The sequence below is a fragment of the Leptonychotes weddellii genome, chromosome 12 (genome assembly GCF_054177405.1).
Source record: "Leptonychotes weddellii isolate Sample4059 chromosome 12, ASM5417740v2, whole genome shotgun sequence".
NCBI lineage: Eukaryota > Metazoa > Chordata > Mammalia > Carnivora > Phocidae > Leptonychotes > Leptonychotes weddellii.
In genome coordinates, this window is record NC_138380.1 from 71,278,904 (window position 1) to 71,291,114 (window position 12,211).

At 35.1% G+C, this 12,211-nt stretch overlaps 1 protein-coding gene across 1 annotated transcript in view; it reads left to right on the forward strand.

The window, feature by feature from the left end:
* SEMA3A (semaphorin 3A) overlaps positions 1-12,211 on the forward strand; it is a 202,927-nt gene that overhangs the window by 76,255 nt on the left and 114,461 nt on the right. The window contains exon 4 of the mRNA XM_006727083.3: positions 776-895. Coding sequence (XP_006727146.1) covers positions 776-895 — 120 coding nt within the window. The remainder of the gene's footprint in view (positions 1-775; positions 896-12,211) is intronic.

Genomic DNA, 12,211 nt, shown 5'->3' on the forward strand with positions numbered 1-12,211 from the left:
AATAATAATAAGATATGACTAGAATATCCTCTTACAACTAACTGTTCTTTACCTGGGGGATTCATGGCTCACTGGGCAGGTGATCCATGTGGGGGTTCAGGATGTCCATGAAACTACTGAAAATATTTCTTAATTATACCCACTCTTTCCACCTATAGACATTCTATACTCTAACATCTTCTCTATCTCATATAAATATATCCACATTGTCTTTGAGGCTGAAGTGACATTTTCGAGAGGAGGCAGCTTTACCTTCTTAGGCTCTATAGAGCTTACCGATAAGCAGAACTGAAGTTCAAAGTCATCTGCCCATCACTATTGGTTATTAATGATGTTTAAAATTCATGTTTAATAGAAAGTTGTTTTATCTTTTATTTTTATTTTGTTTTTCTAAAATTAAACTTACAGCTGATTTTTGCAAAGTAATTTCACCAGTGTATTCTTTAAATGTCTTTAATTAACCATGTAATTCCCTGTTCCACTCATCTCTAGAAAAGTCACCTGTAGTTATTGATGATCTATACCTTTATTCTACTTTTGTATAAATAAATTGCAATTGTTCATAAGTGAACAATGATGGAAGAGAATATTTTATTAGCCCCCAAAGAATGTCTGTATTTTAGTTCATTTAATAATATGAACAAACAATAGAAAAATATGCCCTAAAAATGTGAAAAGGACACAAAAGAAATCTGTTCAAGCATGCCTAGCACTCTCGAGGATCCCTCGGTCATGCTGACTGCTAGAACTCACTCGTTTTCCTTTTGTTTTACAGAAAGAATGTGCTAATTTCATCAAGGTGCTTAAGGCTTATAATCAGACTCACTTGTACGCCTGTGGAACAGGGGCTTTTCATCCAGTTTGCACCTACATTGAAATTGGACATCATCCTGAGGTAAAGCTGGCTTTTTAAACAAATGGTATATTTGTGTCCATGACCCCTTCCTATTCAGATGCTTCATTACTAATTTCTTCAGCTCATTTAGCTTCTGGTTTGCTATTCAGTGGGATCTACTTCAAATTCAGATGCTGTTATTAATTTTAATCTGTGAGTGCAAAAAGAATGAGACCATCACTCAGCAGTAACTATGGAACAGGAAGAAGGAAGGAAGCAAACATTTGCTTTCGCCCTGGGTTATAGAGTCCAGTCCATTTTGCATGTGCAGCAGATGTTAGCAGGCTGAATGTGTACTGTTTCCTCCTTCATTTGTATATTGCCAGTTCTCCCCTCCATCTCCATCCCCAGCCAGAAGCGTCTGCCACCCCAGTTGTTTTCTTCTGCCTAGGGATTAGGGAAGGATGTCATATCTGTGCACAACAATCGGATCTCATGTTTGACCTAAATTATTCACATTTGTGTTTTTGCTTTGTTTCTGTATTCTGAGCTGTAATTTTAGCAGCATGGAAAAGAAAAAGAAATGTTTAATTTGTTGTACATAAAAGATGTTTTAGCGAGGAAATTAAAGTTAGGTAAATTTAAGTAAAACTAGAGATTAGGGAAGTATTTAAAGGAAAACTTAAGAGTATTGAAAGCAGTTCCATACTGCTTTACCAATATACCAGTAGCATACCAGTAGCCTTCAATTATCAGCTCTTTTGTAATTTTTTTGGTACAAAATGCCAAGAAGAACAAAAGCATTCATGTGAGAAAATCATTTGTGACGGAATTTTCTTTCAAATTGGAATTCGGAAATACTCAACAGATAAAAGATTTGTTCCCCAAATATTTCTGAAATCCTAAAGATAAAAGATAATTTACCTGTTAGCCACTTCTTTATAGATTCTCTCCCTAAATTTTCTTAAGGTATCCCAAAGGTATGGAAAAATGTTCTTTCAACCGAAAGGCTTAGAAATCAAAACAGTTTGTGCTATATCTTCTTTGTATAAGGAGACACCTTAAAGACTATGTGGTTTCTAGACTAAACACAGATATTATTATTTTACTGATGATCCTGGAAGGATTAAAACACTTCCCCAAGGTCTCACCAGTGCAGGCATTTGCTCCTCATCAGCCTATTTCCCCCAGTGCATCCTTCCTCCTCTCTGATACAAGCATGTATAGTATACTTGCTGAAATATCCAGGAGTTTTAAGTAAAAACTAACTTTAAGGAAAGGCAGTTCTACTTAAATTACTTGTTTCATACTGATGAAATTAGAAATAATTTCCTGCACATGGTCCAGGAGACTTTGTATGCTTAACTTTTTAACACCTCCTGGATAAATCTCTCCCTCTTTGCTTCCTTCTCAGTCTTCCTATAGTCAGGCACCCCCAAAAGTAGGCCTGGGGTAATGGCCCCACTATTCCGTATTCAGGAGAAAGCTCTAGAGAACTTCTTCCACATCATCTTGCACTTTTTTTCAGTCTGTCAGGGATCATGCTGTACAGGGCAATGGAATCAGGAGAGCTCAGCCCCTAGCACAGGTTAGTAGAAAAGACACGGGCTGTGGAGTCACATCTGGCTTCTGATCTTGTTCTACAGCTTACTAGCTTTGGAGCACTGGAAAAATTCCTTAACTTCTCTGAGACTCTGTCTCATGGTATATAAAACAAAACTGAAAAGAACCCCTTTGATCTTCAGTGTCCGTATATTGTAAATGAGAGGTTGACTCCAACTGCCTTCCAACCCCCCTAGTAAGGGCATGACCCACTGACATTTTTTGTTATAGAAGCTCAAGGAGTTCTAATCCCATCATTGTTAAACACATGTCCTGTGTCCCAGAGTGCAGGGCTTTTGTCTGACCTCAGTTGGGACTAGATGCTTGATCTGGAACAAGCTATGATTCTCTTTGTGTCTCTGTTTATATATGGCTTTTGTGGGAATTTAACATTGTCTAATAGGTAGTAGGTACTGAAAAAACGTCAATTACCATTTTTAAAATATAAACCTGCATCTCAGACTGTTGCTGTCTTTCATGTTAGTAAGTGCCACCTTGTACCTCACTTTATCAGATATTATAAATTACTGCACTGGGCTCTCATTTTTACCAGGTGATTCTTGCAATTATCTTAATTCCCTTCATTTTAAAATTTGAAGCTTAGATGATCTTGATGGCCATTTAAATTAAGATACCATATCTTGTTCTTGTATTTTTATCATTTTCCCCCCAAATATTTTTTTTAATCTTTTTGAAGTTGCTATTTAGTAGAGTTCACAGCATATTTCCTTTATAAATCATCAACTATTCATTGCTCCCTTTATGGGTGGGCAGGGGAAAGGAGAGTATAGGGTCTGGAGCCAGGTCCCAGGAAATGGAGGAGGCCATTTCTTCCATTGAAGTAAAAAATAAAGCTTTCCTTCTAATCTCCTTTGAGATAGGATTATTGGGATGCAAATATTTTCCTGAGATTCTGAAACTCAGAACTTTTGAGAGAGGTCCTCCTTCAGAAGCTCAATGATCTTGATTTGCATGGCAGCTATATATTGGGAAATACTGTTCCAGACTCTTTAGGAGGTCAGAGGGAAGATGATTATGCAGTCATCTGTGGGAATATAGGACAGTCTAGACAGTCAATCTAGGAAATTCTGGAAAAGATATTATCAAGATAGCTTGTCTAGACAACATAAAATTTAATTTTCAAATGCTTAAGGTGCCTTAAGAGAGAAATTTAAAATCCTACCCTTGGATTTAGACAGTTATGCTGTTTGTGAAGTTGAGAAGAAGAGAGAAGGTGTGTTTCGTGCCCTTAGGAAAAGAATGACAGCAATGGAAAGACTGGAAGAGGAAGATATAACATAGTGAACAGGACTGAGACTAGGATTGTTGGATTTGCTGTCACGAAGTTTGAAACTTTCACTTACCCGGATGGCTTTTCATATAGAACAGGACATATCTTTGTCCTATATTCTAGTTTATAAGTAGCACGAATACTTTGCTGTTACCTGCCTCACACTACATAAAATAATACTATCCTTTTTAAACCTCTGTCCTGCCTTTGCATATTACAGATAATTTTATCACACACAAAAAAGACATTTTGCTTTTCACTTTTATCATGGCCTTTGGAGACACTTTAACATTCAGTTTTCTCTTTGCAGTGTTCTTTCATTAAAATAACTCATTATCTTACGTTGGATTCCCCAAATTGTTGAAACTCATTGTTAGAAAATGATACTATGGACTCACCATTTTAGATGACTGAATGCCACAGAAGTAAAGACATCACTTTTGAGGCAAATCAAGACTCCCTTTATCATTTAATAGCCACAGATCTTGTAGGAGGAAATTAACAATTCCTTTAAATAATGATAAACAGTTTGCAAAAAAAAAGAGAGAGAGAGAGAAAACCCTTGCTTAGTCTTCCAGTTATGATGATAGACCTTAATTTAGCCTCCTAGCATTTTAATAGCAATATTTACACTTCTGAATACTGTATTCCAAAATCTACTCTTGCCATATAGTGAATGTCTTCTGACCACACACAGTATGTCATTGATTACTGTACTAAACAGATTTTCTGTTTCCTGTAGTACAGTTGGGAATTGGTAGGCCTATTAATTAACTCCAGTTCTATAAGATGTGTGTCAATCAATTCTTGGGTATCTGCCAATGGTACTTGACACTGCAGAAAACTGCCAGTGAGGTCACATACTTTATACACATGTGTGTGTTTATCATAAAAATGCACGCAGAGTTCACGGAAGGAATGATTCAGAGCTCGAGTACAGATGAGTTTTGAGTTTAAGCTCTCAGCGTCCATGCCATTCAAATGAAAAGTGTAAGTCATCCTTACGAGACAGAATATTCCCAAACGGCTTATAGTATATGGTATTTCCCCTTCAAATTTACATCTGTTAATAAAAAAATGTATGAATTTAGGAGGAGTATAGCTTTTGAAAAAAGTCTCTGGATGTTTTCTCCAATTCCAAATGGGCTTTTTCTATATACTGGGCAGGAAATCTAAAGAAAGATGGACCCAGATGAGAGCTGGAAAATATTAACTCTATAAATACTCTCATAATGTCATGATCTCAATTTATGATAGAACCAAAGGGACGTTAAGAAATGCAGTGAAGCTTAATGGCTACCTCCAAGGTCATTTCTACAATGACAACCAATATATCTAGATATAAAATAAAATGTTTTGTCTGGTTCTTCCCTTCCACCAAGAATAAGGCTTTGCTTTTATGCAAAATTTTGAATCAAATGCTCTTAGTTACAATCTCCAAGGCCAAAATGGTATTTAAGTGGTAGTTAGTGCTCTGTTGACTAATTTATACATCTAATCTTACCTTTTCTAATTGAGTTATCTCTCTCAATGCAGTATGCTATTTACCCCAACAGAGCCCAAGTTTATTTCTAAGAGGAAATACTAAAGTTGTGAAATTTAGATATCTTGGTAAAACAATGAGGAGTTACTTTGGGCAGGTTACATCTTTCCATCTTCCTTAGGTCATACATTGGAGTCTGAATTTACTTTGTAGTTGGCTAACCTAGGTGGGAAAAGTCAGGATTCCTTGGAGATTTCTTCTTGGATACTCATTTCCACCAGAGGCAGCGTGTTCCTCATTTGTGCTCCTGACTGAGAAAAACGTGGTTAGAACAAGTCCACGTTGGTTTCTAGGTTTCTCTTTCCTAATCTTTCAATGCTTGGATAACATTGGAAGGTAGACCTGTACAAGTTACCATTCTGAATAAACAGTACCACCATTTATATTGCAAATTAAATTTTAAAACACCCTGATGTTTGTACTTGAGGAAAAGCATCATAGTTCATAGATTCTGAGTGAACTTAACAGCTTAGCAATATATTTTTTCATGAACTATTAACATTCTAAACTCTAAATTTTAGCAATAAGACAGTTTTTCAAAAGTAATAGAACTAGTAACTAAGTGAGGTAGTAGGCAGAACTAAGTTATGATTAGAAACAAGACTAGAAAAGAAAAAAAAGTTCACAAATGGTACAAAAAAAGAGTCAGAGAGTGCCAGAAATCCCCCACCACCCTATTTAAAATGTTTCTAATCACCATTTTATTTTTTGACTAAATATTTGATATGAAAACACCTTAGTTATGATATTAATATTTTACCCTCCACCACTTATCTGGTTCAGTTGTAAAAAAGTTTTTTTTTTCCCCTCACAATATTTCACTACATTTTAGTCCTAAGAACAATGCCAGATAAAAATGGAAATGTTAGCGTTCAATTCTTAACTTGTATGGGGTATTTAGTTTCATGTTTTATCAGATCTGGTTCACCTATTGCCAGAAAAATAATTTGGACAAAATTAAACAGTTTTCTAAAGGCCACCCATATTGATGCAATGACATCATTATCAATTACTTATTAAAAGTCTTTATTATGTATAGTACTCAGTTTCTGAATGGCATCTTCGTTCACCATCAGTATAGATATAAGGACTGACTCATATACAGCATATCAATCAAAATATTTTTCTTCTCATGAACTCTCAATAGGTAGTTTGGATCAAAGACCTTACATTTACTGGATCTAGCTTATCACTGGAGGTGTATACTACCCGTTACTCTTTCTCCATTTTTTCCCTTTTTTTATTGATTCCTCTGCACTCATTCCTCATATAATCTATTTCAAGAGGAAATTTCTATCCATAAAAACTTTAATTTGTTTGTTACCAATATTACATTTTACAGGAAACACACAGAGTTAGTAGTAGTACTAAACCCCATTGTCTGCTCACCTCCTTGGTCCATTTTTATCTTCTGCTCCATTCTCCTTCCTCCACTATGACACTTTCCTTGCCCTTGAACTCTGGTTGTGTGTTTTTCTTCCTTTATCTCTTTGTCCCCTTGCCTAAATTATTTTCTTTGGGACCAAACTTTAAGATAGTGGAAATACAGGTTGGATATATAGGGGAGAAAGGTGTTAGTTTGATGTATTTGAAACTTAAGAAAAATAGCAGCATAAACTTAGGTGAATTTCCACAGATCAGAATATATTTGCCTTCTCTTGCATTGTGTTTCAAATGGGCATCAGCAAGCTATCTTGTAGATTTGTTGCAGATGGTTCACTTTGATGATAATCTGAAAAAATAATATAAGTACGTTCTAAATTATTTGGATAACTACCTCACAATCACGTAAAACGTTAAGATTTTAGTTTCTTTGTTTGCTGGAGGATTATGATCATGTGAGTGCCAAGAACACTCCTTTAATTTTTTGGGCTAATGAGAAAGAAACAAAGGTTGACTTGATATGCAAATGATGTACTCCTGCCAAGAATAGGCCAAAGTAAGGGCAGAGTGGGCTGTGTGAAGGAAGTTTTTGCTGTGGTTGAAATAGAGAAAAGTGGTTAGAAATTAAATCATTCCAGAGCACAGAGGAGGGTTGAACTACTAGGCCCAAAGACTGTAGCTTCTGGACACTAGAACTATGTTCATATTGCAAGAAGGTATTTACTTTTTAGAATACACAATATCATTATCACATTGCATTACTATTGCTAATTTTAATCGTATTTGTTTTCTAGTTTTGTTGGTATTTAATTTTAATCACGAAGAACATAAATTCTACAAATTTACTTACTGTTAGAAAATACATGATGGAAGGTAACTCTGACAGCATACTATGAAGATACCTTGTGGTAGGTTTTAAGCAGATAGCGTTCCCTGTTCCCAGCATTCACATCTGAGGACACTCTACTTGCCCTAGTGTAATGTCCCCGGTCTAGGGCTCCTCATGGTTCTCAGCTGCTCTAGACGTAACACATGTGATCAATTTGGACAGGATGAGAGTTGGGGAAGTAGCAATAACAAAGGCTGGTGATGAGAATCAGCGTGAGGTGATGAGAAGAGCACTGAGGTGAAAAGGAAAGACACAATGAGAAAACCAGAACTTCTGGAATACAAGTTTTATTTATTAAATAGATTTGAGGGTATACTAGGAAAAAATGGAGGCTTAACATTTATATCTTGGGTTCTTTAGAATTGTAGCTGCAGTTCTGCTCACTTGCTACAATCAATGCCCAAGTGAGCTTGGGAGTAATTTGTATTCAGATGACTGATTCAATAGAGAGAAAACTGACTTTAATAAAAATATAGGAAACATTTTTCCTAAGCAGAATCCTAATAGTAATGGTGAGGAATGTAAGTACAAATGTCTACCCCCAAAGAGCTAATATATATGTAAATATCTAACTTCAACTTGGGTGAAAACATCAGTAATAATAACAGTTATATGGCCAACAGCAGTTATTGAGTAATAAACATATGGCCTGGGATGGCTGCTTTGAATGTGTTCCTGAATCATTCAGTCTTCACAAAATCTGATAAGCTAGGTACTCTTAGATTCTCATTGTACTGTTGAGAAAGTTAAGGTTTTCATGGGTATTTTGGAATGTACCTGAGGCAAGCATCCTATTCAGTGGTTTGTGTCTAAATCCACAACCTTCTCTTCTAAAAGGAAGTACCGACAACATGCAGTGGGAGAGAAGGGATAAAGTCATTAATTCTAATTTAAGGGATTAAATGTGGGACTTTTGTGTTGTATTTATTTTATTTCAAAAATAATGTGTGCCTTGTTTCAATAAGGTGATGACTGTAAATAAGGGGACTTCATGAAGTTAACATAGGTGTTCACATTTTAGCTGGATTTAGAAAAATGGGTGAAGTATTGATGGATGTGGAAGACAGTAAAGACTAGAAGGACAGAATAAAAGGACAGGGTAATAAATGGGGAAATGGCAAATATCCCAATATGCAGAGAGTATAGTGATTTCAAAAGAGGCTGGAAAATTAGGATCAACTTGAGTTTGTGCATGCTAGTCAAGAGCAATATAAATTTTAAGAAAAGACTACTGTTACTGCCATGATTAGTTTTGGAACATACTTTTGTGTAAACATATTTTTGGTGTAAATGTAAATATGAATGGACATCTAGATATGTCCATTTTGAGACTGTGGCAAACATTGAGTAGTGTGACATGATGAGAGCCTGAAACAATACTGACTGAAAGATACTGAATAATATTTAAAATTCTCATTGGAAAACAAAAATAAAAATAATATCCAAATCTCATAAGCCACTAGGTGAAATACAATTGAGAAGAGGACGATGTTTAAATCCTCTAATGAAAAAATGGTTTCCCAATTCTTAGGTAGGTATGTTTTATAGCATACTGTGGTTCATGCACACTCAATTTTCACTTCTAAGTCTACAAATAAGCTGAATTTATGTTGTGCATAAAACATCCAACTCTCATATACAAACTTAGGTGAATTTCTCACCCATAGTGTATCACAAAAGCATTTCTCCAAGCTTGTAAATCCAGACAGTGCTATTTTGTGTAATGCATATGTGAAAGCAATTCAAACACACTGTTTAAAAAATAAAAAGACAAACAAAAAACAGCTAACAGAAAGAAATAAGATATAGTATATAGTACTTAGAAACAGTGATTTTAATGAAAAATCCAGGCTTTATTTATTTTTTTTTAAAGATTTTATTTATTTATTTGAGAGAGAGAGAATGAGAGAGAGAAAGCACATGAGAGGGGGAGGGTCAGAGGGAGAAGCAGACTCCCTGCCGGCAGGGAGCCCGATGCGGGACTCGATCCTGGGACTCCAGGATCATGACCTGAGCCGAAGGCAGTCGCTTAACCAGATGAGCCACCCAGGCGCCCCAGGCTTTATTTTTAATTCCATTATTACATTATAGTTTATACTGATTCTGTGAAATTTTTATGAAAATGATATACCTGATTTATCCTTTGTTATTCTGTTCAGTTTCTTTCCTGCTATAACTACTCCCCATTATTTCTTCATTATGTTTATTACTATTAATGGCTGTCAGTATTGGGATGCTTGATAGCTTTATCAATATTATGGTATTTGATTTTCACAGCTCTGTGATGGAAGTGTTATCTCCACTTTTCAATTTAGGAAACGAAGTTTCAGGGTCATTCAGCAGCATACCTATATCATCACACAACTAGTAAATCTGTTGTTATAACCATCATAACATGTGGCTTTTCTGGTGACATCAATCTTATGTTTGATATTGTACCGCTTATATCTTATTGGACTGATGCTATGCCTTTTTTGTTTGTTTTAGTTTTTTTATTGTCATAAGAATACTTAACACAAGATCTAGTCTCCTGGTACCTTTGTAAGTACATGGTTCAGTTATTGTTAATGGTAGGCACAATGTTGTAGAGGTCATCTCTGAAATTTAGTCATCTCGCATAACTGAAAGTTAATACTCATTGAGCAGCTACTCCCCATTTCCCCTCCTCACAGCCCCTGGCAACCACCAATCTACTCTCTGTTTCTATGACTTTAACTATTTTAGATTCCTCATTTAAGTGGAATCCTAGAGCATTTGTCATTCTTTGATGGCTTATTTTACTTAGCATAATATCCTTCAGAGTCATTCCAGCATTATTCACAGTAGCTAAGATATAGAAACAACGTAAATATCCATCAGCAGATGAAAGGATAAAGAAAATGTGGTGTATACATACAACAGAATATTATTAAGCCTTAAAAAAAGAAAGAATGTCGGCTGTATTCAACAACATGTACTGTGTGTTCATTAATACTCCAGGTTAAACACTCTCAAAATATTGAATTTCAAGTAAAATGAATTACAACTTGCATTATTAGTAATGTTCTTGAAAGAAACATTAAGTTCTTTGTATTAAAAATGTGACAGTGCCTGTCAAGTTGGTAAAATTTGATGGCAGTGGCAAATACCTGGAGTCCTTTAAAGGATAGGGTAGTACTATAATCAGGGAGTCATGTTTCAGTGAAAGAAGTACTAGATAGCTCACAGAAACACTTCTGTTTCTACTCATTCTCTATATAATCTAGATATTGAGCAAAGATAAGCAAAACATACCTACTCGTGCTTCCACTCAGACACACAGGGGAGTATGTGTTATAATCCAGGAGAGTTGTAATTCTTTTTTACCCAAAAGGGAAACTCAGAATCTATAGCATTAATAGCAATATATTTTAAGTAGGATGCTTAAAATACAAAAAAATAAAAATCAGTTTTGCATCTCTCATTTAAAGTTAGCAGTGAGACATGTCTTTTTACTTTTTCTTAATATTTTGATTATGTACTATGTCAAGAACATTGAAAAGTCTGGATGCTGATATATTTAGAATTCTAGATTCTCTAATAAACAGAAAATATGTAATTTTATGTGGCATACAATTATCAAATAACAGAAGACTGTCAGTCTTTATTCCATGTTTCTTGATATAAATGGGCCTTATCAAGCTATTTCTGCCTATGAGGATATTGAAATATTAATGTATTTTTTAAAAGCTACATTTGTTACTCAAATTTAATTTTGTACTTAAGAGTATTTAGAAATTCCAGCTGGAACAAATGCATTTAGAGAAATGTATATTTATAAGAAGGGACATCCTTTAATCATTGCCTAAAAAATGGAAAGGCCTTAAAATTGTATTTAACACAATTATTGGTATCTTTGCATACTTTGCTCTTATACATTGGTAATTTAAATCTCTTCCTATATAAGGGATAGAAACTGGTATCAGTGCCTCAGTGCAGCTTTGAGATTTAGACATTTACATGCAGGGAATATATCGTTTCAAATTGTCAGGAATCAAACTGTATAGAATGACTACTTTCCATTTTTATTTTATTTTTATTTTCCAGTCTGACATTTTAATTCAGTTTTGCATCTTTGGTCACTGAAAGCAATCTCAGGAATTGCTGAGTGGTTAAAAAGAGAGTCTAATGGGATCTAAAATCAATTCACAGGTCTGTCACTGGTTCGTTGTGTGACTTTTGCTGCCACTGAAGTGACAGTAAATTGGTGTCGTCCAAATTTTCACACCTCAAGATTTCTCTTGTGATAAAAAAATACTTACCTAATATGCATTATGCATATTCACTTAAGAAAATTGGTTAGTGATTAAGTACAGAGCTAGCTTCTATTTCAGCAAGTTACCTCACTTGAGATGATCACGAAGCTTTCTACAGGGGCTAAATGTCTGAATCTCTCTAATGTTGCAAATGGGGTTTTGTATACATGCCAAGGTTCAAGCTCCTTTTAAGTGCTTTCGTCCTGGCAAACTTTTCTTCTTTTGATTTACATTTTGTTGGCATTTAATAGCTGTCTTACCTCATATTTAAATTACTTAACCTGGAAAGGATGGATGTTTAGTGCCCCACATTTACTTGCCCTTTGCTGGCCTAAATCTTGGAGGCAAATGTTAAGATTTGCAGTAACGAATACCTTTTCTTTGTCTTATGTCA